This window comes from Strix aluco, chromosome Z (genome assembly GCF_031877795.1).
Source record: "Strix aluco isolate bStrAlu1 chromosome Z, bStrAlu1.hap1, whole genome shotgun sequence".
NCBI lineage: Eukaryota > Metazoa > Chordata > Aves > Strigiformes > Strigidae > Strix > Strix aluco.
Window position 1 is genome coordinate 93,459,018 of NC_133971.1, and position 27,853 is coordinate 93,486,870.

The 27,853-nt window shown below is 49.2% G+C and overlaps 1 protein-coding gene across 2 annotated transcripts; it reads right to left on the bottom strand.

Annotated features, from left to right (window-relative positions):
• Positions 1–1,100: 1,100 nt before the first annotated feature.
• SMAD7 (SMAD family member 7) lies at positions 1,101–27,554 on the bottom strand. 2 transcript variants are annotated; one of them, XM_074813194.1, is made up of 4 exons: positions 27,026–27,554; positions 26,424–26,477; positions 21,276–21,347; positions 1,101–2,934 (listed from the first exon to the last, which is right to left on the bottom strand). In XM_074813194.1, exons 1-4 carry the CDS (start codon positions 27,552–27,554, stop codon positions 2,396–2,398), a joined length of 1,194 nt encoding a protein of 397 aa, XP_074669295.1. In that variant the 3' UTR covers positions 1,101–2,395. The 2 variants fall into 2 exon arrangements, with proteins under 2 accessions (XP_074669295.1, XP_074669293.1); XM_074813192.1 differs by having other exon boundaries at positions 21,276–21,350.
• Positions 27,555–27,853: the final 299 nt, after the last annotated feature.

A 27,853-nucleotide genomic window follows, 5' to 3' on the forward strand; every position in this document is an offset into this window, starting at 1 on the left:
GGATAAGAGGCTAGAGCCTGCAAATTGAAACTCCCGTGCAAATCTTGCACATGATCAAAAGCCATTTTGAAGCTGGTTCATGGGCTCAGTGTCATGAATCCAACTGAAGGCACACTCCATTCAGAGCAAACCAAATACTGTATCTCAATAAATCCCTCTGGCTTGGGCACACCTCCGTTGAACAGAAAGGCACAACGTTGAGCAAACCTGGTCCGAATGCTCACAGAGTCTGATCTTCTGCTATGACCATCAACCACGTGAAGGACAGCAGAGGCTGGAAGCCACATTCCTGGGGTCCAGGTGCTTTGGCAGGAGGGAGCTTACAAGCCCATCTGGACCTTCTATTTCTCCAAATCCTTCAGTCTCCAGGACAGTTGTGGTTTCCACTCAAGGTCCTTCTCCACAAAAGGCAGGAACCAGCTGTAGGGACCTTCTTCCTGGCAGAGGATGCATGCAAGTGTGATGTGATACAGTGGAGCAGTAAACACCTGAAGGCAAGGTGAGTGGGGCAAAAGGAAAAATAACCTGTATTTCCAGAGGCATCAGAGTTGAAGGGTGCAGGCAACAGTTGGGGAAAACCCACCAAGGACTGGCTTTCCCCTCTTTTCCTCAAATTTTCCTCCTCACCTGGTGGCATGGACCACCTGTGTCCCAGTACAGAGCAGAAGCTTGGCCTCCCTTGGTCTTTCAGGGAATGGGACAGGGTTGAATGGGAGCAAGGTCCCTAGCACAAGGGTTCTTTCAAGCTGAAATGACGAGAAATAGGAATAACAAAAATAACCCCAGCAGATTTTGGGAAGTGAGCCAGGCATCCCTGTGCAACCTGCCCAGATCCAGCCAGCCCCTTCAGACTTGGGCTGACTGGGTTCATCCAAGCCGGGGGAGCCCAGAGCCACGTGCACTGAATCAGCCCAATGGAGCCCAAATCTCAGGACTGACCCTATCTGGGTGCTTCCCACGCCAGAGCGGTCCCACACGGGGCTGAGCTGACCTGGGGGCAACATCCCCACAACTGACCCCACACGGTACCCGCTTAGAGCAGCATCTCTCCTGCCTGCCCCAACCCCGACACTGAAAAAGCCACTCAGCACAGCCTGGGATCAAGTGTATGTTTTTATTTTTTAATGGAACATAAACTCCTTTAGAAAAAACATTCATCTGGATGATAACACCCATAGAAAAAAACATCAATCTCGGGTTCTTTTTTTTTTTTTTAATTTGGCATTTGTTATTTGCATTTATATTAAAGCAAAGTGCATCTCTCTTACTTTTTCTCATTTATACACATTGCACAATACATAAATAATGATGCTTATAAAACGTCTTTATATTTACAAGTAATAATATATTTATATATAACATAAAATACATTTTTTTCTTTAATAAATCTCAGGGGTTTTTTAAGGAGTCCTTTTTTTTGAGTGTGTTTTATTTCCAAAGCACTACAATGCTAAAGTTCCAATGAGAATGCTCTCTTGTTCATTTAAACCTTTATATTTAGAAAAATAGCTTATGTTAAGGTCTAAACATGCTCATTGAGCTAAGAACAGTGTAAAAGTATCATACTCGTGTATGAATTCAAGAAGAAATGAAAGCACAACTGCATTTCCAGATAGGATGGTACCAGGATAACCTGATCTAAGCAGGTTACAACAGACCAACTATCGTGAACACTTTTTCTTTGTCTTCCCACTTGTTTTGTTGGCTTTGTTTTGTTTTTAGGCTTAGGCTTCTGTCACTTCGCATCTCAGCTCAAATTATGAAGCACGGGCCATGCACGAGGTTTCTCCGCTGTTGTTTTCTCCCCTTGCATCAATTCAAGATCACAAAAAAAAGCAGTGGAAGAATGAACACAGTGACAAGACATGAACCCAGCAACACGAAAAATAAAATAAAAATTAAAAGGGTGGGTAAAGACCCGGTTGGGAAGGTTTTGTACCATCCTTCGGCGGCAACGTGGGGTTAGGACTGCTGGGGAAGGGATCTTGGTGTCACCGTCACCAGGCATGGCAAAGGGAAGGTGGTGAGTAAAAAATACAGGTATCTTGTTGTTTTATCCAAGAGAAGGAGCTGTTAACATATAGCAAGTGGCTTCTGAATCCATCGATCACATAGGATGATCCTTTCAGAGGCGTGAAGTAACTATATGCAATCCATCCCCCTGCATCCTTCTCTCGGCCTTCTGAGTTATTGGTCATTCACACTTCTAAAAAATAGATATATTTATCAAAATACCCAAGGCAAAAAAATCTTTCCATAAGCTATTTCTCAAAGAGGGGTGGGGGGAAACAAACAAAACAAAACAAAAACAAAAAGTTTGCATGAAAAGCAAGCACTCAGAAGGAAATAATAGCAGCAAAGTAGTATAAATGTCATGAGTCCACTGTGTCTCGAGTCATCGGTTATTAAAAATAACCTCCAACCAGCACGGGCAACTGCTGATGAACTGTCTTGTGTAGCACTGGCCCCAGCCTTTCACAAAGCTGATTTGAACAGTAAATCCGGTCCATGGTTGCTGCATGAACTCATGGTCGTTGGGTCTCTGCAAGCTGTACGCCTTCTCGTAGTCAAAAGCCTTGATGGAAAAACCTGGAAACACTTTGTGAACCAGCAACGTCCTGGAGTCAGGGTTGTCCAGTGTGGCCGACTTGATGAAGATGGGGTAACTGCTGCGGTTGTACACCCACACGCCGTCCACTTCCTTGGTGAGCTGGATGCCGTAGCCGATCTTGCTGCGGACCTTCTGCACCAGTTGGCTTTTGTTGTCCGAGTTGAGCTGTCCGAGGCAGAAACCATTCCCCTGAGGTAGATCATAGAAGATATCCAGGGAGGGCTCTTGGACAGAGTACAGCCGACCCACACGCGTCTTCTCTTCCCAGTATGCCACCACGCACCAGTGTGACCGATCCCCCGGCTCCTGAGGAACTTGGGAATCTACAGAACAGGAGGAAAAAAAAAAAGGAAGAAAAGGAGAAATTGAGCACCAGGAGGGTAATATGACGTGAAAGCAATGCAATGCTGGCAGGTTCTTGCCTGCCCATGTCTTCATGATGCTTTCCATGCACACACCAATGCCCATAGCACATCCACCATTTCCAAAAGCCATGTCTTAAGGCCACTATTAAGACCACTTAGGTTGACCTAGATTTGGGGGATTCCCATGCTGCTTCAGTGCCTAGCTCTGCTTGGAGTTACAGGTCCTAAATCACCATGCCCACCTTCTAAAGTGGCTTGAGACTCACCAGCAGCACCCGCAGCACAGCCATTCCTCACCCAAACCATCCCTAGGACCACCCTCAGTGCCAACAGGAGAGACGAAATGCTTCAGCCAGCTGCACCCAGAAAGACCAAACACCCTAAAACCCCTTATTTGCACCCACCAGACAACTGATCCGTTTCTATAAATAACTACCTACTGTGCACAGATGCTGAAAAAAAAATGAGGTGCCGCTAAGAAAAGCACATTGAAGGTCACCCCATGGAACCAGAGGGGACAAGGGCTCACCTGCTTTAGCTCATGGGGCTTTTCCCTGCCCGTGAGCAGAGACAGGGTGATGGAGAGGATGGAAACATCTGATGAAGAGCCAACCGCAGGGACCAGAAATCTCATGTTTTTTAACAAAAATGGCCTAAAAAACCTTCAAAAACTCCAAAAATTCATTCCCATAGCCTTTCTTTGAACCCCCTTGCTCATAGCTACCTGGTGTGAGCAGCGAAGATATGACACAGAAGAAAAAAACAGGGAGGGGAGCTGAGAAACGTGAAAAAGCACCTTTTCCTGACAGAGGATCCCCAGCAGCACAGCGCTGCTCAGTGGGTAATTCCCTCCAGCCTCAGTAGACATGTTAAGACCTGGGAAATATTCATCTCTATAATTGTATTTGAAAAAAAAAAATTAAAAAATAAAAAAAAATCAAGCTGGGAATGCGAGTTAGTGAGCACTACCGAAATAATCCCCTGCACCATGGCAGTAGCTATGGGGCTGGGGATGGTGGGTAACCTAGCACCCCAAAACTATCTCTGCATCACCTTAGCAGCCCCAAAAAGCCCCCCCGGCATGAGCAATGGCAGCAGCAGCACACTGGCTGCCCTGTTTTCTGTATTTTTTGGTATTAATAAGCCCGTTTCCCCACTGCAGGCATTTTTCTCCCATCTCCCAAGTTGTGCTTCAAGCCCTGCACTATGCTTTTAAAAAAAAAAAAAGCCCAGCCACACACTTTTAATTTCCTCATTTCTATGCCAGCGAGGAAAATATTTCTCCAGTTGCTGGAGGCAGCTACTAAAAATGGGCCTGACTGTATATTCCCCAAAATACAGACCCTTGCTCCTGGTGAAACCAGGGATGGGGGTTCCAGAGACTAGGGGGTGATCCCTGGGACAGCATCCATCGAGGTGTGCCCCAGTTTGTCCTTCCCCCTCCCCTTCTCAGTGCCTCCCAAGACTTTGTGGTGGATAACTTTATATCCTGCTGAAACCTGGCACCATGCAAGGGACCAAGGGGGGTCAGGGTAGGCGGCTTGGGTTACCTCCTCCCTAACACAAACGGGGTGCCCCCACCCAAGGGTGCACCCAGTGGGGCAAGAAACACCCCAGGATGGTGTTTCCTCCACCTGCCTGGGGGGATAGAGGAATCTGGGGGAGATGCTCCTAGATCCAGGGGGATGATGCTCCTGGATCCATCCCCATCTCAACCACCCATTGCCCTTCCCCGCCGACTGCCTGCCAGTGATGCTCAGAGCTTCTTGGTTTTCATTTTACAGCAGTTGAGGGAATTTTGGAGCAACAGCCATTGAACCCTGCTGAAACTCCTGCAGGTTTTTATTTATTTGAACGTAAAAGCATCCCTTTCAGGAGGAGGCAGAGGGGAAAAAAAAAAAAAACACTTTTTCACCTGATATTTGTGCTTGCATTAGTGAAGACCACTTAACAAGTAGCTCATTGCCGCTTACAAAGAGTTATTTAATTGCCAGCACATTAAAAAAAAAAGCTAAAAAAAAAAAAAAAAAAAAAAAGAACTGCCTTGGCTATGAATGAACAGACCTTTATGGAGGCCTGGAAGTTCATGAATGAATCCCACTAGGTTTTTCAATGACATGGGGTGACCAGACCTCAAGGACAAGTCTTAGGTAATCCGGGATATTTTTTTTTTTAAGGAGCCAATGCCAGCACACAGTATAAATATGCCAGAGCCTCTTCCGTTTGCGGGCTTCAGCTGTTGACTGGATGTCTAGTCAAAAAGCCATGAGAATATAAGGCTTGAGCTCGGATAAACAGGATCAGGCCTCCCTGCCAGCCGCCACCAAAGCTGCTTTTCACAGTTGTTGGGACCCCGGGGGAGCCTCCCTGCTCCCACCCGCCTCCCTGATTCTGGCATCCGCCAGGAAAAAGGGTGGGAAAAGCCAGTGGCATCACTTGGGAGGCAGAGACAGGAGAGGAAGTTGCAAGAGATGAGGAAAAAATGACACATGCTCCCTACAGCGATGGGAGATTTTTTTTCCCCCCCCGAAAAGGCTTTTTTGGTGGCAATGACCATGGGTCTGGGCAAATGAAGCAAATAGGTGGATTTTTCACCAAACTCGCTGGGTTCATCTAGAACCCCCTATCCAACTCCCACCTCTGCCTGCCACAAACCCACACAAAAACCCAGATCCTGGGAAATTTGCAGCCACATCACCAGTAACATATCCTTGCATGTGACAGCCCAGAAATGGCTGAGAGACGCTTTGGGATTCTTGTTTTGAGTTAAAAGCATCATTTTTATGAGCTCCTCGGAGCAAACACATCCCTTCCTAAATGCCTGGAAAACTCCCAGCAAACTGGGAGCGTTCTCATGTTCCAGCAAACAATAATGTTTAATGCTATAAACATCCCCGCTATTATTTTGTTATTAAGCATCCCTCCATTTACTGCTGTCATTGGTTTATTATTATTTTCCATGGTTTGCATCACAGCCTGCCTAGGGGCTCCATCAGGATCCCCCCAGTTCATTGTGCAAAGTTATTGTGAAAAAAAAATATATATAAAAATAACTGAAAATAAAGCAAGTCTACCCTCAGGAATTTAGAGAATTAATGTATTGATCACTCACTCTTGGGTCTACAGAGAACAGCCATCTGAAGCAGAGCACATTTCTGCATGGAGGGGAGAAATAAAGACAATAACTTGATACCCCAAAGTCTTTGGGGTAACATTTTTTTTAAATTTGGTGCAGACAGTTCATCGCCAGCACAACCACATCATTCAATACCTCATTTCCACTGGAAAACTGATTTTTTCCCATATTTTTTACACCCTCCTGAATGCTCCTGAGAGGCTGCTCTGACTTTTACCAGCACATCCCTTGGCAAGGAAGGAGCTTCCTCCACAAAAGCATCATCCCAGCTACCTCCCAACACAGCAACCACCATGAGAGGCTGTGAGGTTTCCTACCACCTGCCTTGACCTTCATGAACATCAAGTCTTGCCCAAAATTGCTCAATAAAAGGCCACAGCCAGGATTTCTCTAGCTTCGGGTCTACATACGCTGCTCATGGGCTCAGGGCACTACCCTGCTCCGGGGAGGGATGCTGCAGAAAATGCTACATCCATCCAGAAATCCTGGAGGATGTGACACCAGACCAATAACCCCCCAAAATTAAAAGCTGCTGGAACCAAGGAGATCCAGATGAAGGTGGGTATGGGAGATTCACACCATGGAAACACCCAAATTTATCAGTAACAGCCCCATACTTGGTTCTCCCAAGTTGTGGCAGGAGGTCTCACATCTCACATTGCTTGGAAGTGGCAGAAAATTTCTGGTGTGGCTTTTCTCCTTGACACATGAACACTTTTAAGATGATGAAACCATGTCATCTGTACTTTTTCTTTCCAAGCTCCAGCAGTTTTATTAGGAGTATGGGAAGTTGGTTTGTTTTTTTTTTTTTTTCATTCAGGAAGAACCAAAACATTTCAGAAAAATTGAATTAAAAAAAAAAAAACCAAAAAACAACAAAACCAGCTTTTGGATCTCAGCCTTGTCCCAGTGCCAAGTCCATGAACATAGAGGGGAGGTGGGCTGGGGATCTTTTGTTTTGCTTTGTTTTGTTTTGACATAGCTAAAGGTTTTCCTGTAATCAACCAACCTCTGAAGAAAACAGCAAGTTTAGCACACACTGAGCTATCTCACCCGCCGGGACCACTCCCATCTGATCAAGTCAAGAGCTATCTAAATTGTCACTGATATGTGTGATAATAACAACTCACTGCTGAAAATGGGAATACAACTGCGCTCCTGATTAGGTTTTTAAATGCCTGTAATTGGATCTTTCCTCAATGATATTAGGATTAGACACAAATTAAATTATCCAACTGTAGAAGCATTTCAGACTATGGATTTATATATTTTTTATATATATTTATAAAATTTTTTTTTTTTAAAGTAGCTTTGACCCAAAGCATCTTCTCATGCTCTTCCTAAACTTCTCAACATCACACCCCCTCCTCTCCTTCATTCCTCTGCGATCCCTGGGGCTGGATTTCCAACCAAACATGAACCCTGATGCAGTACTCACCATGGCATCATCCACCCTGAACTGTTAACAAAAGTCTCCTTGTTTTCATAGAATCAGAGAATCATGGAATGGTTTGGGTTGGAAGGGACCTTTAAAGGTCCTCTAATCCAACCTCCCTGCAATGAGAAGGGACATCTTCAACTAGATCAGGTTGCTCAGGTTTTGTGGTACCTTCACCTGGTCCACTCGTGGAGGTGACACTGCATGCATGACTGATAACTGAACACGAATGGGTAAAGACAACAGATAAATTAATGTAGATGTCTACCACGAAATCAGAGCACCAAAAGGAGATTGGTCTTACGGACTTTTCCCAAAAGTATCAGGACGTGAGCTCTTGGGGCAGCAAGGAGACCTGGAGGGGTGGTGAGATCCCTGCCTGGCTTACCAGGAGGGAAGATTTCTGCTGGAAAACAAGCAATGTGGGCACTACCGATGAGCAGATGAACCTATGGTCCTTCCTCCTCTATCTGTCAGCACACGCGGAGGGCATCTGTGCTTAAAAAAAAAATGGGCTGGACTGCTGTCAGCACAACGTGTCGTCTGGCCGGGGCCAAGGCTGAGACCAAGCTCAGCGCGTCTCGCGCCCGGTAATCTCTCCTGGCTGACCTTAAGTGGCATTTGCAAGCCTGGGGCAGAGCCATGCCCCCCATCTTCTCCTATTCGTTGAGATGGAAAAGATGGAGACACAAAACCTGGAACTGTTTATGGGTTTTTGCATTCTCTTCTTGAGGGTCCTCAGGGCACTCCAGTTGTGGTTTTGCCCCTCGTGTCACTGGCAAGTGCTGTTTTTGCAGGATCTCAGGAAAAACACACCCCTGAACTCTTATTTGAGAAGTGAACAGGCATTACATCAAGGTGAGGACAATGCTGAGCATGACGTGCAACCACACAGCTCATCAAAGCAAAGCAGGCACCAAAAATGGAAATTTTACTTCCTTTCTAGTCTCTCGGGTAATTTACAGGCCACTTGGGTGGGGGAACAAACAAAAAAAAACCCAAGAAAAATCCTTCAAAGACAGATTTCCAGGTATGCTTTGCAAAAGCAAAGAAAAAAAAAATCCAAATTAAAGGATATATCCTGCTGCAGAAAAGGGTCTTTGTGTCTTTAATGGAGCTTGTGGGCAGCCTGGAGACACCACCCACGGCAATGTTTGCCCCAAACCTTTTATATCTCCCTGCACACAAGGGTTAGACAGCTTCAGCTTCCTCACTTCCCCCACCACCCCCTGCTTTTGATGGCTGGGATGATTTCTGAAAGGCTAATTTAGAGGATGGTCATGTGTTAAGCTCCTGTTGTTTGCAAAGAAAACAAACCCTTACCTACTGCAGGGATACCACCCTCAAGGTGGCCCACAGGCTCCCTCCACCAGGCCAACACAAGAGCCCCCAAAGAGCTGGGACAGTGGGTCACATCAACACGTACTTAGGGAGCCCTTAATCTGTGGATTATTCACACGATAGACCATAACATCTCTTTAGAAGCCATTACAGCCCACCGTGTCAGTAGGTACTTACGGAGTCCTTAATCCGCGGATTGACAGGCTAGACCATAAATTTGTGTCTATGTCTAATTAGGCAGCTCTTATTACTCAACATATACAGTAGTCATGCAGGCTAAGGAGCCTTAAGATTGTTTAATTTATTAACAAGTTGTCCACCCAATCACTTAAATGGCTCCTTGCTCCTAGCAAAATAGGTAACCTTGCATGAAAATAAACATCCACCTGAGTTTTACCGAAAGACTTCAGTTTCCTGAAATTTTCGAAGGGCTGGTATCCAGAAGCCAAGATGTTGCCAACAGATTTGAAACCTTGCAAGTCTGAAGGGGACACAGCAGATAAAATCTGGCAGAAGCCATCAGGGGGAGGAGTCTGGGATTTCCTGATATTTGTAACTAGGGCTTTGGTTCAGACTCATTTTAGCGGCTACCTACGAGACTGGGAGTGCTCTGCTTGGTCCCCTGATGACCCAACCAAGAACTTCCAACACCTTCATCATGGCTGGGAAACCCTCTTGTGAAATCAGGACAGAAACGAGGTTGGGTTAGACAGTGGGTAGAGATGACTGATCCCTGAGGACATCCCCTAAGGTTCCCACCCCAACTTGGCAGTGCCTTGAGTCAATCTCCCAAACTGAAACCCAGCCCTGACCTTTAAGGGTTAATTCAGGGATGGGACACAAAAGCAAGAAAACAAACCAAAGGAAGGGTCCCTGCAAGCATGTTGGTGCAGACCTCCAAAGCCTCAAGAGCAGGCACAAGTATGGCAAACACTAAAGCTGGCCCAGGAGGGATGTCCAAGCTTTAAAAACATAGGGTGATCAATATATACGTGTGAAGGAAGCCCAGCTCCCCAACGTCCCCTGCATCAAAGGACAGCAAAGAAAGAACCAAAGTGAAACTGCTGAGTTCATGGAGTCCACCAAACCAGAAATTTGATTCATAAACATCCTATTAGTCACTGCTACTGTCTAATTACGGTGATTAATCAATTACCATGGCTAAAAATTACTTGAGAAGAGAAGAACCTTTTTTTGTACCCATTTTCTTTAAAAGCCAAGCAAGGCTGCAGCTACAAGAGGAAAAAAAAAATACGCAGGCACACACCAAAAATGCCTGTCTGCCTGTCTCCAGCGGTTAGAGAGGAGCCAGCTGACTCCAGTTTCCTCCGTACCAGGCTTCAGGCCTCATCAGCCATGCAAATTATAGAGTACCGTGCTGTCTGAAGGCCGAATTTCAACTCAGCTCAGAGAAAAGCCTTAGAGGAAGGGTGGGGATGAAGAAGCCAGCCAAATCCATTCATAATATTTACAGTAAATGGGCCTCTTTGCTGTTGTTTAGTATACAGTCAGTCTAATTATTTTTGAAGTTTTAATTTAAAGAACCTTCTTTATCTGCCTCTCCTTCTGCACTCCTCAAAGGTGTGGGAAAACTTTTCCCTTGTTTCAAAAAAGCAGTAGGACGGGAATCCCTTCCCCAAGCTCCAACCCAGCAGTTGGGTGGGACGAACAAATGCTTCAAGAGGGAAGACCCTTCCAGAGGGACGCTGCCAACATCCATGGGGTTTTTAAGACCCCCCGAGCCACCCGGACAGGCACAAGGACATGCAGATCCATGTGGAAAACCACTAGAAATCCTATTTTTGCTGCTTGTGTCCCTGTTGCTGTTCTCCTGTGCTGGTGGGAATGTCCTGGGAGGATTTGCTGGCTCGGGAGTGCTGCAGGATGCTCTGCAGCCCCATGCAGCCTCCAACCTCCTCCCCTGCCTTGATAGCACCAGGAATAGTTGCGTTTTAATGACAATCAGACAAAAGGCTCCTCTGGAAAACACAGGAAGCCCAAGCCAGCGTTCGTGAGATGCTGCCGTGCGTCCACCAAACAACTCAGGGTTGGTACCAGCCCCAGCTCCGGGAGATGAGCGAACACCTCCGTGCTTTGTCCTCAGCAGCTACCAAGACACACCTCTTCTCCACCCATACCCAACCCAGATCTCAACCAGAAACCTTCTGAGAAGGAGAAACCAGCACACAAAGGGCTCCTGACTTAAACAATGCAAATCAGACCTGAGGATGAGCTTGCCAAAATATCTCTCCCGGCTTGGGTTGTGCTGGAGGTTCCTGTGACAGCATCCTGCCCATCACCTTTCCAGCGTGGGGATAAATGACCGACGCGTATGACAAGGCCACCAGAAGCCACCGGGCCACGCCAGCCCCGGGGTCACAGCCCCCCTCAGTGCAGACACTGAGCTCGGTTTTAGAGGATGAAGACCTTAAACGCTTTTGCAATTAAAAATAAAGCTCCGCTGTTGCAAGGAGGGGGGAGGTCACCTGGTACCCGGCGGTGCCCCAGGGAGGGCAGGGATACGGCCCCCAGGAAAGCCGCAGCTCTCCACTGACAACGTGTAGCTATGTGGGTTACACGTTAAAAACCTTGTAAAGACCTTAATAAAACCTGAAGCAGAGCAGTCTAGGATTTCCAAACGGATACCTAATACACAGATGTGTGTTAGGATTTTTTTTTCCCCCCTAACTGCATTCCACACACACACACACACACACGGCATCGCTGCCGCTCTCATTTCAATAACGAAAAAAAAGCCTCTCCTCACAGCACACCGACCTAGAATTCTCCCCAGAGACTGAAAACAGACATAAATATGTTCCCCCCTCTCCGCAAAAAAAAAGAACCACGTCTCCCAGCTCCCTTTCCCAGAGCAGCATCCCTCACAGGGATATAAACCCATGGAAAAAGCAGGGTTGGAACAAAAGTCCTTTTCACGCTCGTCGTGCCCCGCTCCGTAACAATTATGAAAACTGTTTAGCTGGGCTGGCATTTGGAGCATTTACTGCATTCCTGCCAATAAATTCCAGTCCCGGATCCGATGGAAAAGGCTCCCCCCCCTTTCCCCTCCCTCCCTTGCCTTCATTCCTCCTGGCTTTCTTTACAACCTAATACCCTGTCGACGCGGGGCCAGGGCCTACTTAGGGGGAAAAAAAAACACCCAGCGCCAGACTGGAGACAGCATGCAGACTGAAAAAGTTAATCATTACTTCTGTCTGCCTTCATAATCTAATCACGCCTATTCCTAAGAGCAGGCAGTGAAGCACGCTCTCGTACAGGCAGGGTCGCCACCCAGGGACGGACGGACCGACAGACAGCATCAGCCCCTACCCGGGTAGGGGGCAAGCAAGGGATGGACGGATGGACAGACGGCGTTTGGATGGAGTTCACAAGCCTGGCCACGGACACACCCCTCCCCTCGCCTCTCACTTTGCTCTGGATTAATAACGCTTAGCAATTATAGAGAATATTACATTCATTAAGTAATTAACCCTCCCGGCGCTCTGGTGGAGTTGGCACCCCCCTTTCGCAGATGGAGGCTGGCAGAGGTTTGCCCCAGGCTATAAAACGGGGCAGGTTGGCAGGACCCAGATTAAAAAAAAAAAAACCAACCAACAAAGAAAAACAAAAATCAAAAAGCTCCTTGTGCTTATCCCACCCCGCTTTCGTGGCAGCAGCAGAGCCGTGTCCCAGGCAGGGACCGTGCCATACCCAGGGTGGCATCACCAAGACCCAGCAGCATCCCCTCCATGGGGGGAATCCCAGGGATTCGGGGCTTGGCAAACCCAGCACCATGCCGGCAGCTCCAGAAAATAACCATGGTGCAACACCTCAGGTGTGTCAAAGCTCCATGGTCTTGACACCCAGGATACATTTTCCATTCTCGGCTGTGACAAAGAACAGGAAAACTACGGGCCTCTGCGTATGAAGATTTATGGGTTTGTTCCTTATAATGATCTAAAAAGTCTCAGCCTGGCTTCCAAAGAAAATGAATTCATCAGTTCAAACGCAGTGATGTAACTTCAGGCTCCCAGCTCCTTTTCCAAATAAAACTCCTGTTATTTGATTCCTGCTCGAGAGATGATTTTATGGAGTTATTTACTCCATCCGCTCTGCCCGGGAAGGTGCTGCCAGAGCTCAGCCACGGGGTCACCGGCAGCTGTCCCGCGTGGGTGAGCAGCACCCCATCTCTCAGTTTAACTTCTCGACTATTTTGCTATTTTCCTTGCTTTTCCACTCAAACCCCACCTTGCACACCAACGTGCAAACACACACACAACCCCTCTGGTATTATCTTGCATCACTCACCATGGAGGGGGCTCCCCCTTGGCAGCAATGCCCCGCAATTTTTAGCATCTATAAATTCAACCCATGAGTTTCCATCATCAAAAATCACTGGATCTAGAGCCAACTTCACTGGTTGTAAAAGCGGAGAATGTTTGAACCTTCTCCACCTTCCCAACACCTGAGTCTCTCCGACGCAAAGCCAGCTCTTATGGATGCAGTTTTGGCAGCTTTACAACAAAATCTACTTGACCTATGTATATATATATATATTATATATAATTATATATAAAAAAATTTTCAATATATAATAAATATATTGAATATATTCAACCTACGTATTATATATAATTATATATGTTCATGATACATTAATATATCCTATATATGTATATATTACATGTAATTATACATATAATATATTCAATACACACATTCAATCTATCCATATATATATAGATAGGTTGAATACATTTTGTTGAACATATAACCATCCATAGCCTTGTTTATTACGTACACATATAGGTACACATTTTCTCCAAGTCTTAGCAGTCCAAGCAGTTCTGAGCTGTTCATTTAATGGAGAAATCTGCCTTTCCACCTGCTCAGGACCCAAGGGAAAAGCCCGGAAAGCCCATGGGAGCTGGACTTCACCCCAAAGAACTTGCCAAAACCCAGCACCCCATCAGGCACCTTGCTTCACCCCCGAGGGAGGATGAGGAAGGAGCACAGAGCTGGGCACCTGCCATCACACATGGAGAAGCATCACCGAGAGCATCACCAAGACCTCCTGCAACCACTCCGTGGTGCTTTGGTGTTGCCGGCACAACCCAACCAGGGAGCTGAAGCCGGGAGGTTTTCATGCAGTGAGGTTAAAAGGGTAGAGAAGGGCTGAGCCAGCTCTTACAGGGTGGTTTTTTTTCTTTCCCCTTGCAAGTTAAAACCAAGATAATGACACTGGGTGGGGACCAATTTGAAGGGCTGAGCAGCCAAACCAAAATTAGTCTCCTGGCCAAGAGCTTCCTAGGCCTCACAGTTTGGGGAAGGAAGCTGAGAAAAGGCATGAAAAAAAAAAAAAGATTCCTTGGGAAGCTCGAGCGTTGCGCTCAAGCAAAGGTGACCCTGCTAGTCAAATATTTTTCACCATAATAAAAATAAAATCAAGTACTGGAGCAGCCTCCCTCGGAAAAGCTGGGCCCATGGGACGGGGTTTTTTTTCTCCTTTTTTTTCTCCTCCTCCCCCGGCACTTTCTTTCCTTTCACTAATAACTATGTTTTCTTGTATTTTTTTCTTCTTGGCTCTTTCCTCATAAAAGACTGATGTAATTTCCTGTCTTGTCCCAATGTTTCCTGTTAATTAACAGGGTGAAAGTTATCATCACATATTTAAATGGCTACCCAAAAGAGGGGAGAGGAAAAAAAACAAGGGAAAAATAAAAAAGAAAATAAAAAAGGGGAGAGAAGGGCTGTCTGTTAGCAAACACCACGTCACATCCCTGGTAGCACAAAAACCCCTGGAAAAAGCTTTTTGGACCCAATCACTTGAGCCCATCTGCAAAGACCCCCACAGGGGTGGCTCCTGCGGCAGGTTCATGCACAGGGGATGTGAGCCCCCACCCTTCCCCACATGGGGATGGAAAATCCCTCCAGCATGTGCCCAGAAAAGCTTTCTTGCGTTAAAAAAGTAAAATAAAAGAAAATAGAGGAGAGGAGAGGAGAGGAGAGGAGAGGAGAGGAGAGGAGAGGAGAGGAGAGGAGAGGAGAGGAGAGGAGAGGAGAGGAGAGGAGAGGAGAGGAGAGGAGAGGAGAGGAGAGGAGAGGAGAGGAGAGGAGAGGAGAGGAGAGGAGAGGAGAGGAGAGGAGAGGAGAGGAGAGGAGAGGAGAGGAGAGGAGAGGAGAGGAGAGGAGAGGAGAGGAGAGGAGAGGAGAGGAGAGGAGAGGAGAGGAGAGGAGAGGACTAACTAAATAAAAAAATAAATTTTTTTTTAAAAATAAAATAAACTGCAGAGGCAGCCAGCAACATCCAAGATGCTGCTTTTCTTAAGAGAAGTTACAAAATAAAAAAAGCCCAAAACCAACCAAACCAAGGGCCTAATCCAAAGTCAGCGGGCGGAAATCCTGCGAGACGCCGAGCTCCTTCCCTCCCCCAACCTCAGCCCCACACAGGATCAGGCCGCTCACTTTTTTGTGCCCTCCCGTTCCTCAACAGCAGCCGTGACGCAGCCGGTACCCTGGCGGCACCAGAGCCAAGCCAGCAGCCTCGGCATGCCAACCAGGGGGTCAAAACAAAGCGATTTAGGCAAAAAGCGAGGGTGGTTAGAACAGAGACTGTGCCTCAGCGGTTAATAATATCTTGGTGCTGAAAATAAACTGGAAAGGAAGCTCCTTTGTGACAGTAGGCAGGCGGCCAGGCTGCGGCGTGGGTCATTCAAGCTGGCCGGGGACGGCGGTGGGGCTGGCACCCACGCGCACCCAGCCCCGGCCAGCACCCGCTGCCCAGACTATCACCCTCCCAAAGCACCCAGTCAGGGCTCAGGGGGAGCTCCATACACTCCCATTTTTCCCTCTGCACCCCAAAATGGGGCATACCCCAATTTTTTCCCCTCTGGTATCAAGGTTTACGGTCTTGGCCGCCACGGTTAGAAATAGGCATCCCCCCATGCCGACGGCGGGGAAATGCATGTGGTTAATGTTACTGGTTCCTCTAGTGTAAGTGATACCCGCTGGCAGACAGCGGGGATGGAAACGATGCAGCCCGCATCCCTGCCAGCCCAGGGCTGCTCCTCTACGAGTGTTTTTGTCCCGTCAAGTTTTAAATGTCCCCAACGATCAAGTTGCCGGTGCTCATCAGGACATCTTTTGCGAGCAGAGCATGGTTTGAATCGACACCTAACCTCCAAAATTCACCTATTTGTCCTCATTCCTCCCTCAAAAGCACCAGGCTGCAGGATGAAAGCTGAGTGGTCCACATCATGGTCCCCACCATGAAGGACTCACTGGTGGTGGGGTCATCTGCATTTTATTGTCGACTGCTCTCAAGGCACCATTTGGTTGGGAAAATCCGACAGCAACCGGAAAAATGGATTTAATGGAGCTGTACAGGGATGGTTTGAAACACCTGGCATTTAATGGGGGGAGCACCTCTGCCATCAGATTGTTTTTAAAACCCCTCCTAGAAGAGTATCTAGGAAAGGATCAAAAGGATGTAGAGGACTTAACTATTAAATGGGTCCTATTTGCTTGGGGGGGGCTGGGTTAATTAGCCAAGAGCCAGAAGCCAGGAGAAGGATGCCCCCAGCATCCCTGTGGCAGCAAGGGGGCTATCCCAGCCCTGCCCCCGGGGGGGTCCCTGCAGGGCAAGATCCCCCTTAAACCAAAAAAAAACCCCACGGGGCTGAAGGAGCTGGAGCGGGTGGCCAAGCCAAGAGCCCCGGGGTCGGTGCCAAGCGCCGGCTCCCTCCTCCCCGCCGGCCACGGTCAGATGATGTGCGAGGCGAGCCGGGAGGCTCCTAGTCTGGCAGGCAGCCTGCTTTGCTCCAGAGGCTCCAGTGCTGTCATCTTGGCGTTAACCCCTGATAACCTTGTCCTTTCCAGGACAGGACGGTGGTTTTTAGGTAAGCGGGGAGGGGGGCCATGTCTCCTGTGAGGCTAGGAGGGAAAGGGTGCAATGCCCTGCGATGCTCAAAGCAAGTAAAAAAGTATTAAAAGGACGTATGCTCAAAAATAAACCAAGAATAAGTGACTTAAAAAAAAAATTCCCAAGCAATTGTTTATCCCTGGGACAAATATACAATCCTAGTTCCACAGGAAGATGTCTCAATTTCAGATTATAATAGGATGCCAATTTGTAAATAAAGGCATTTCACAGGAGGTTATAAACTCTGTATGAGAGGGAGGTGGAAGGAGGGGGGAATGGGAAAACACAGGCAGGGCTCTGCCGGAGAAACGGCGTGGGATCCCATTTACATGGTGGGGGGAAGCGATGGGGAGCCACCTCGGGGGACGAATAGGTCCAGACTGGAAAAGGTGCTTCTTCCCTCGCGAGCAGATATCAGCAGGGATCAAAGGCATAGTGAAACATTCCCGGCCTGCCCATGATTTCAGAATGAAATGTCACTCAACCAAGCGGTCCCTTAGACCAGACAAGGTCCCACCGCTGGGAGAGCTGGAGCAGGGAGCAATCCTGATGTTTCTCTAACCCCCAGAGGTCTTTTTCCACCTTTTTGGTGCAGGGGAGTCGAGAGGCAGAAACTGAGGCTGCACTTGCTCCAGAAGAGCCTTGCGGGTCTCCCAGCCTCAAGCCTTGCAGAGTCTTGGTCCAGCACCCACCAAGCACCATCACTCAATGTCCACTGGCTCCAGGAGACCCTGGGGTGGTTCCAGAGTCAAGGCAAGTCAACAGGATTGGGCTGAAGTCTGGGTAAACTCTCAGGTTTGGTATTTTATGAATAACTCCTATAAATAAAAAAGCAGCAGAGGTGGCAAGGACACAAGCCAGCTCATGTTGCTTTCCCTCCATGATGGGCTTCTTGGAGAGCCGTGGTTGCCAGCACATCCAGCACCCTTCATCTCTCCTGCAGGAGAGTCACCTTCTTGCACCACAACCTTCCATCAGCCAAGAGCCATTAGCCCAGTGCCACACATGGGTCAAAGGGAGATGTCCAGGGCTGGGTGGGGAGAGACCCAGCACCAACACCATCAAGCACCATCAGCTCACTCCTACCCGAGGAGCAGAGCTCCTTCGTGGGTCATACAGGAATTCGGCCCCCACCAATCAGATGCCACCAGACCACGGGCTGACCACCATTAGGCTCTGCAATCATGGCTTTGCTTGTTTGAAAGAAGAGTCATAACCAAACACATCTGCTGAGAACGAGTCAGCTCAAAATACAGGAAAAAACCCTCCCTGTCTCCTTTTTACAGAAATTATTTTTATCTCTAGTGGGGTATTTTTGCTCTTTAACCATGTTGAGTATAGAAAAGATCTGGACTGATAACACCTGAGCACAACCATCTTGGTGGTAGACACCGTGAGCAAGGAGTCTTGACCTACACACAGAGTGACCACCGATAAAAATAAAGATATAAGAAAATAAACAAAGGCAAAAATATAGAAGCAAGAGCCAGTGTCTCAGGGGGAATGAGGGGTGCATCAGTTGGAGAAGGGGATGTCTGAGGAAGAGACAGCAGAGGTGAGATAAGAAGAGGACACCAGCACGGTGTGAAGGACTAAATATTGCATTCCTGGGCCAGAAAGGAGAACAGAAAGAGGAGGGAGGGAAAGACCAGCTCAGATCAGTTATCGCAAGGGAGAAACATTCCCTGTACATCCCTCCAGCCACGCTGCTCCCCCTCCCACATCCTCCAGTGCCTCTGGTATCCATCAGTGAAATTGCCTTCAGCCTCCAGAAGTAGATTTGCAACCCCAGCGGTGGACAGACACGAGACTCCTCATCATCAAAGGATCCTCATGGAGAGCTGCAAGGGCACTCACTTCCTTGCCCTTTTTAATGCTCCTCTTGCCACCATCCTCTCAACCCCACCATGCGGTTTTCCTGCCAGGGTAGCTGTGAACCCCAGGCTGGCCTCGTTCCCAAATTCTTGGTGCCAAGAGTGATCTGCCTCGCTAAATCCTGCCCTTCCAGCTTCCAGACATTAGGGCAGGTCTACTGACTTTGAACACCGCTACTACACCAGCATCAACTGCCCATCACTGGTGGCCAAAGGCTACAGTGCTAGGTGGCCACGATGCTACACCACCACCATCCACGCATGATGTCTTCTACAGCCGCCTACTCCAGCTTCCAAATCTTCCAAAACTGGGGTTTTTTTGCTTTTCTTAAAGCCGTCCTGTCATCAAGGAGCCACCTATCCAGTGTGTACAGCCCTGCTCTGGAGGGGATGAAGGATGCTGGGTTCTCCACCCTGCATCACTCATCTCCACCTGCCCAAACTTAGATAAGACCAAGCCAAAGCGCTCCCCATGTACCCTGCCAATGACTCCTTAAAGCCCACTTCAAATACACTCTTCTGCTAACTAAAATATGCAGGGGGGTTAGAAAAAAGAAGGAGAAAGTGAGCTTTGGAGGATTGTTGCAAAGTGCGTTTATTTTCCTTTCTCGACTGGGTCTCTCCAGTTGGGAATTTTCAGTGCTGCACTTCTGCGCGCGGAAGGGAGATGCCAGTAAATCAGAGCAAATTCAAAACAAATGCTCTTTCATGTGGAGGCATTCGGCTTTGTTTCAGGGCTTGGGTAGCTAACCGTATCCCTTCATGAGTCAACTCTCCTATCAGCTCCTCATTAAACTAAATGGCTACAATTACATTTGGGTAGGAAAAAAGAGCAGTTAATGATTGTAAAAGGTTCTGTTTCCAGGCTTGGGGGGGGGTGGGGGGGTGGAACCTTTGATAAGGAAAACCAAAAAAAAAAATCCAATCCAATGAAATAATAGAGTAAAAACGCATTTTCAGGGGGGAACATGCTTTCTTTTGGGGAGGGGGCTCTATGAAGGAGCTGGGGCTCCCCTTCCCGCAGCCCTGTGGGAGGCACCGGGAACGAGCCGTGTTATTTCCTGCAGCCCAAGCCCCCACCTCCCGCCTTCCCTTCGGGAGCAGAGCAGCCAGACGTGATGTTATCAATAGGCTGAACCTTACAGAAAGCCCCCTTTTAAAAGCGAGTACTTCCTCTGCTTATTTCATGTGGTATCCTGTGGAACTGAACTCTCTCCTCCCCTCCGCAACGGGTGTATTTCAGGAGGAAAAAGGAAAAAAAAAAAAAGATCTAACAACATCCTTATTGTGTTGTTTTGCTTCTTGTCTTTTTTCTTATTACAGTCTTTTTGTTTCCTTCCCTAAAGCTATAGGCTCCAATAGCAAAAAAATAAAGAAAAACCCAAAAGTCTTCTGCATTTAAAAAAAAAAAAAAACAGCAACAAGTTTCTCTGTTCCCTCTCCGTTTGATTAATTCTCATTAGGGCCTTTGAACAAACAATATGCTCCCCTCTCAAATAACAGACAGGGTATATATTACACCCAAAGAAAAACAAACAAGGCTCACTTAAAGACATCCACACCAAACGCAATTCCTGGAGAGAGGCAGGGGCAGATGCACGCACGCGTGCGGCCGCCACCGACCTATTTCTGAAATTCCAGTTTCAGAGCAATGAATAAATCATAAATCAGGGAGACATGCCCACAAAGGGAAGCACCTTCAAACATCAGCAAGTACATGCAGGTACATGGTTTCAGACACTTTAATCCTGGTAGAGACAGAGCCCAGCTGCAGAGTTGGCCGGTCCGAGGTGGGAGATGAGGAGCTGGAGACATCACACCTTGGAAAAGGTGTTGGGACTTGGACTAGGTGAGCTTTAAAGGCCCCTTCCAACCCAAATCATTCTAGGAATCTATGAAAAGCCCAAGAGGGGTGGGGCAAACCACCCTCCGAACCCCCATCCCACTATGGCACCTGGAGGCTGAAGGAGATGGCAAACGGGAAAACAAGGGAAATCATAGAGTATCCCAAGTTGGAAAGGACTCATAAGGATCAAGTCCAACTTCCTCTGCAACATCCTTTGCAAAAAAGGGGGTCACCTTTCCTCACCAGGCACCACAAGCCTCATGCATGAGATGCAGGGTGCTGATTACCCTACCAGGAGCAAAGCCCAAGCACAGCTCTCGTCCCAGAGAGAAGAGATGTCACCACCACCACCAGGCCAAGGAGAGCTTGACACTGAATCCTTCTGCAAGGCATGCCCGCACCTGCTCCGATAATCCATGTGTCCAAACTAACAGGTGGCCAACATTGCTTAGCCTTCCCCAGCACACCTCTTCCTGCCTCGCTCCAAAAAGTAATGGAGCGCAAGGCTGGAATTCAAAGGAAATACAGGCTTTTGGGGATGGAGAAGCTCAGCTGGGATTTCAACACATCCTCTGTGCAAGAGGTACGTGGCTGCTACTGAAACGAAACCTAATTCCCCCTTTGAGCACACCTTTCTCAACAACATGCATCCCTAAAACTCCCCAGCATCGCTTCGCCTTCCATTGGGCCCCTTGGTCAACACAACCCACAGCCAAAATCAAGGGCAACAAGAGATGTCTTACCTGAAAGCCCCCCAGGGGCTAGGCAATTAGTTCCCCCTGTTTCAGTGGAGGAAGGCACAGAGTCTGGACAATCTGCTGGAGTGGAGGAAAAGAAAAAAAATATCAGTATATAGGCGGTTCTTCGCAGGCTCCCAGCATCGCCGCAAGCAGAACACACATTCCAAAGGGTTTAGCAGGAAGCGATTACTAATTGTCTGCGCAGAGACAGTAGTTCATCAAGAAGCATCCACCCTAACTCATCGCCTCAATCAAGGCTGCGCGCTGTGCTTCATAAGCAGCCAATGCTGATTATTAGACCAGCAAAAATTACAGACTGGCTGCCACCTCTCCGGCCAAGTCACCGGGTAATGAGATCAAGGTTGTCATCGTTCTGATGTAAGCGAGCTCCCAAAAATGCTTAAATCGTGGCTTCATGCACCCAGTTTAGTCAACACCTGTAAGTCACCAAAATGGGAACCGAAAGGGAAATGTCTCATCGCCGCTCTTTTGTGGCAAACGGTCTACATTTGTGTTCCCCCGCTCAATTTTTGTCACTGCCAGCTGCTGGCAGATCTTACACCCCGCTGTCACCTCCTGGGACAGGTGGGCAACTGGATCCACTCCTGCATGCCCCACCAAAGGGCAAGGGCAGGGCAAGATCAGCTGCCCCATGAAAGGTTGCAGGGAGGTGCTGGAGCTCAAGGTTTGGACCTTTCCATCCCAAGCCTGCTGCTCCAGGTGACAACCACCAGAAGCCAGCACCGATCCTCTGATCCTACAGTCAAATTCCAGCTTTTCAGTCACTATCATGGGGGAGACAAGTTCAAGGACAAGCCTGAGAAGACCCATGAAGTTCACGCAACCTTCTGGTCCTCAGCAGGTTCTCGGGGACTTTGGGTTTCACCCCATTTGGGCTCCCTAATGACTTCATTTTGCTCATGGCTGTATCTCAAAGCTAGGACCACCACCAGGAGAGCTAATTTTCTCCCTACTGATAGTCGTTTTTCCAGATTTCATCCCTGAAATCCCAGTGAGAAAGAAATTCCTGACTGCGTAACCTCATTTTATCAGAGCAAAGTAGAAGCCCTAACAGGAATATACAGTTTAACAGGATATACTTAATCAAACCAAAAACAATAGGGGAGACAGGAAATGGACTTACTTGTGAAATACTGTATACGATACTCTCTCTAAATGTCTGGTCATGCTTTCTATGTTTTAAAGAAATATGGTTTTTCTTTTTTTAACCCTCTCTAGTCCAGACAGAAGATTCCCCCTGCCCCTCCCCTGAGTTGGCTTCAACTGCTTGGGCTACAGATGCTTTCTGATCGCAGGCTGCACCACCCTGCTCTGCGCTCGGCCCCATCTGCCCCTAGTTACAGCTCCCTGATGAGTCCCTGTCTGAAAAAGGACTAATTTCCCCTTTCCATGTTGTCTTGCTCCAGGGATCATATGTGACCAGGTCCTCAATTAGCACATCAGGCAGGATGGCGGGAGAGAACCCTATCCCGCCTTAAAATGCAGAACCCTAGCAATGGGGTGATGTGCTTTCATGACATCTTCACAGCTGTCGGCTCCCTTCTCGTGTCCCATCATCCAACAGCTGGTTCCCTTCATCAGTTAATTACCCTCTGAAGACTCTTCAGAGGACACAGAGCTGATGCACCTTCAACTCTAGACCAAGCATGATGGTCAGGTGTGGGATAAGCCCAAAGGCAGGACCCTCCCGGACGCTCTGCCCTACACATGGTTGTTTTCATCCTTGCGCTCTTCCTATCACCCACAGATCTGCCAAGGGCCCTCGCTAGCAGAGGGTACTCGGGCTTGTTTTATTTTCAGTCATAGTTCAGTCATTGTTGTATTTCAGTCATAGGATCAGAGGTAGGATCAAGCAAACTCATGTGAATCTCCTCCCAAAACTGCCTTCCTGCAATATAAAACCATCGCAGAGACACACAATTATTCCTGGTGGCCACCAGCCCAACCTCGCGAGGTGCCGAATACTTCCTGGAAGCTGCCAAACTTCCAACGCCCCTGAAAATCGATGCCACAGGAGGGCATTCAGCTCTGTAGTGACATCTCAGTGGATTTCCTGCACTCTCATACTACAGCAGCACCATGACCACCTGCACAGGAGCATGACGGACACAGACCCTTGCAGCCCCTTGTCCCACTTAATGATGGGTCAAAATATCTGCTTGAATAATTTGGGGGCACCGCTGTCCATCTCATTTCCAACACAGCGACAGGTGGCAGCTCCTGCAGGGATATTGAGGGTGCTGAGCTCTCACATGCCTCCAGGACTGCAGGGTGAGCCTGGCCCGTGCAAGCCACCATCACCCATCCCTGTAACCATCCCATGTAACGGAGAGGGAAAGTTCTCTCCTTGTTGAACAAGCCGGCCTGGACCTACAGCCTTCCCACAGGTAATCCAGCTGTCAGGGGCAGATCTTTCCACTCTACGGCCAGTATACAAACACCAGATCCATCCTATCAACACACAGACTGATGTGACTTTTCAATACCCGCAGCAGACCTGCCAGCTCCCCGTCTATCCCTGCGCTCCTCCAGCCAGCGACACAGCCTGTCCCAACCTCCATCACCTCCAAAAAAAGAAAATGGAATCCCCATCATTACGGTTTTAAACTAAAAGAGGGGAGATTCAGACTAGATAGAAGGAAGAAATGTTTTATGATGAGTGTGGTGAGGCCCTGGCACAGGTTGCCCAGAGAGGTGGTCGATGCCCCATCTCTGGAAACATTCCAGGCCAGGTTGGACGGGGCTCTGAGCAACCTGGTCTAGTGGAAGATGTCCCTGCCCATGGCAGGGGGTTGGACTAGATGGCCTTTAAAGGTCCCTTCCCACCCAAATGGGTCTGTGATTCTACGATCATGGGCACTGGCGACCGCTGCCAGACGCCATGCTGGTCCAGGTATTCCTGTCTGTCGGTCCATATGAAGCACTTAAAAGTTGTAGCACTAAATGTTTGAATAATTTTATGACCGCTATCACGCTTGCTAAAAAAGCAGAGGTCTCCTGCTGGATGCACGTTCCCAGCTCCACTGGCAGGTGCAGTTGCCCGAGTCTAAATGGAGGGACCGTTCCCACCCAAGGCCCCAGGTGAGAAGGTGGCTCCCGCGCCTCAGCCAGGTAAAAGGCTTCACACCTTCCCATCATCACCTACTGTCCCTCTTCCATCTAGCCAGCCCGTGGTGAGCAATCCTCAACATCCCGCTGGGAAACTGCCGCAGGAGATGGCACCGACGCTGGGACGGGAAACCCTCGGTCGCTCCGCAGAGGAAACGCCGAGAAACCCTGAGCTTGCAAAACCCACCTGCAACAACAGACTTCCAGGCTCCGCTTGTGCCTGTCGCGGCCCCGTTAGTCAGAGTTCAGCTGCCAAATGGATTTTTCTTTTAAAAAGGAAAGAAAAGGAGGACTTTTTGGTGAGTAACCCAGTTGTTTCTGTGTTTCCGATGGGCAGCGTTAATCACTTCCTATTGGCTGATAGGAATAACTTTTCCTTTCGAAATGGCACATTCATGTTCTGCGGCTTTTCTGTTTACACACATTTTGCTACCTTGTGTCAACACTTGCTAATGAATAAATGTATCACTCGGCTAACTGAAAATGAGGTCCTGGCAGAGGCAGATTGGATGTTTAAACCCTGCTAATAGATTTAGCCTAACATCTTTACAGGAAACCCAAGGCAAGCTTTAACCCTCCTCTCCTGCAGCTCTGAACCCCTTTGAATCCCATGCCAGGATCATCACTGGCTAGAAAGAACAGCAATAAAGGCAGAAATATAAACTTTTGGGGGAACATTCCCCAGCAGGGACGCAATCAAAAGGATGCCAATCTCACCCAAACCCACAAAACGTCGTGACCCAGCAGACCCTCAGAGTCTGTTACGGAACAACCCTTCTGCATCCCAGCACGTGCTCAGATGTTGAACCTACTCCTGATATCCCTCTTTCATTCATTAGCCTTTATCTCCCCCTTTTTCATCCGGAGACAAAGTATTTCATGCTTTGCAACCCAACTGTCAGTTAAACAGCTTTGCTGATTTCCACAAGGCATAAAAAGATTTAGTAGTCTTTCTTAGAGCTTGCAGAGGGGAAAAGTAACAGTCCAGCCTCTGAGGGAGCAGTGGGCAGGATGGGACCCCACAACAGTACCCCATGTGTCCGAAGCAAGTTTGGGGGTTCTTTTAGTCCCGAGAAAATGAAGAACAGCAATTTTACATGAACCGCTCTTTCGGCCACAAAAAAAAAAAAAAAAAAAAAAGACCCGATATTGGTCTTCAGAAATACACCCATTGTTGCCTCCCTCACCACCGTGCCCCTCCTGCCTGCTGCGACCAAGGGACGCGACCACAGACACCACCGTGCTCTGGCCAACACTCCAGACCCGTTAATCCTCGGGGAGCCAGGAGCTGCCCCTCCCCGAGCACCCCCGTTTCCGATTCTCCCCACCTCTCCTCCTTCTCCCAGACCGATTTATCTCACACCCAGCAAGCTCGCTGCCAACCAAGAGTTTATGCAGACAACCGCAAAAGAGCTGGTGCCAGCCTCAAATGGGCTTCTCCCCTGGCACCCTGACATTCAATTACAAGCAACAGGCATGCAGAGCAGTGCTAAAATTAAAAAAAAAAAAAAAAAGGAAAAAAACTTAACTTTTCAACTCTCTTAATTTTTTTCAACTTGGCAAGGCAGGATGAGGCTCCTTTAAAGCACAGAAAGGTTTCTACCAACTCCATCTGTCAAGGCTCATTGGGATTCCCAGCCATCAGGGAGATGCTAGCCAGAGCTGTGCTGCATCCCAACCTAAATCCCTACAAATTCACCCAGGGGTGCGGGAGCACTGCCATTTACAGCTAGAGCCCACAGTTTTCCTGGCTTTCCAAGCGGCTCGAGCAGCAAAGGCCTGTGCTGCATTGCAATCCCTCCTAAAGTTTCCTGCCAGAGTTTTAAAATCCTACTTTGTGCAGAGGGTGTCTTAGATATGAGTCGTATGTTAATGCTTCCAGGGGTATCAGGAGGCACAGAAGCACGCAAGCAGCCCACAAACAAAATGCATCTCGGCATGACAAAAGGCAGACGTTTCCCCTGAGAAAGGGGCTGCTTTCCCTTTTTTTATCTGCAGCCTGCATTGAAAAAGTCCACTTACCAGTTGGTTTGAGAAAATCCATTGGATATCTGGAGTAGGGTGGAGGGGGAGACTCTGGAATTAGAAAAGTACAGAGAAAATAAAGGCAGAGCCATGAGAAAGGAAAAAAAAAAAAAAAAGAAAAAGAAAAAAGATAGGAACTTATGATAACAGTGGCATTCTTTTAGCAAAACTGTTTGTCTTAGCTCTGGGGGTTGGAGGCAGGGCAGCGAGGCGGTGATTGCCTTGATATTTAGCTGTCAGATAAACAAAAGGGGCCGTCTGGCGCCAGTCTCCCTGCTATCTGCCGCTCGGGCTGTCTGATCGGGGCCTCCTTGGCTCGGCGGAGCCGCGGCAGCGCCGGGGCCGAGCGGCCCCTAATCCCCGGGCACGGCGCGGGGCCGGCGGGGAGGCAGCGCCCCGGGTGGGGTGGCCTGGGGCGGTGTGGGGGGGGGGGGGTGTCTAAACTAAAAAACAAAAGAATAAAACACAGCAAGCACGGCGGTGGGAAGTTTTGGTGTCGGCGGTTGTCCGCCTGGAAAATAAAAGTTGGGCGTGAGGGAGCCGAGCCGCCCGCATCCCCGCATCCCCCCCGCATCCCCCCCGCGGTCCCCCCCGCTCACCGAGCTCGCAGAGCCGGCTGAGGTGGTGCGGGTTGCAGCAGACGAGCTCGGGGTGCGCCTTGCCGTAGGATTCACAGCAACATAACCGCTTCACTTCGGCGGAGTGCCGCAGGTCGGGCCAGCGGAACACCTTGCAGAGCAGCACCGGCAGCGGGTACCAGTGCTGGCCCAGCCGCGAGTCGGCCTTGGCGGGCAGCAGCAGGCAGGGGGTCCGCGCCCCGCCGCGGGACTCCACGGCGTGCAGCAGCCCCTCCAGCTGCCGCTCCTTCAGCCGCTTCAGCACGGCGTGGGTCAGTGCCTTCAGCTCCCCCTCCGCGCCCGCGGACCCCCGCCCGCCGCGGACCGCCTTGCCGGGGCAGCAGCACCCGCGCCCCCCGCCGCAAACATGCGCCCGGGCCTCGGCCGCCGCCGCCGCCGCGCCGGGTCCGCCGCCGCCCGCCGCCGCCTCCTCCTCCTCCTCCTCCTCGCCGCCGGGCGCGCGGCTCCGCCAGAGCCGCCGGACGAGCACCGAGCGTTTGGTCCTGAACATGCGGGACGAGAGGAGGGGACCCCGGCTACAAAACGGGCATGTCGTCCGCCGCGCATGAAGGGGCCGGGAGCCGAGACGCGGCGGCGGCGGCGGCGGCGGGGGGCAGCGGCGGGCGGCGGCGGGCGGCGGCGGGGGGAAGGCGGCGGCGGCGGGGCCGAGGCGGGCTGTGGCATGCGCCAGTCTCCGCGCTGGGGCCGCGGGTCCCGCCGCCTCCCGCGGGGGGCTGCGCCGGCCCGCGGCTCTGCCCGCTGCGAGAAGCAAAACACCGGAAAAAAAAAATTTTTTTTTTAAAAAAAAGG

What these genes read in the sequence shown, in the direction of transcription:
- SMAD7 (XM_074813192.1), bottom strand. Translation starts at nt 27,554, where the DNA reads ATGTTCAGGACCAAACGCTCGGTGCTCGTCCGGCGGCTCTGGCGGAGC. An exon ending in GGATTTTCTCAAACCAACTG is followed by an intron (nt 21,351 to 26,423) that starts GTAAGTGGACTT and finishes CCTCCACTCCAG; the next exon opens with CAGATTGTCCAGACTCTGTG. An exon ending in AGCCCCTGGGGGGCTTTCAG is followed by an intron (nt 2,935 to 21,275) that starts GTAAGACATCTC and finishes CCTGTTCTGTAG; the next exon opens with ATTCCCAAGTTCCTCAGGAG.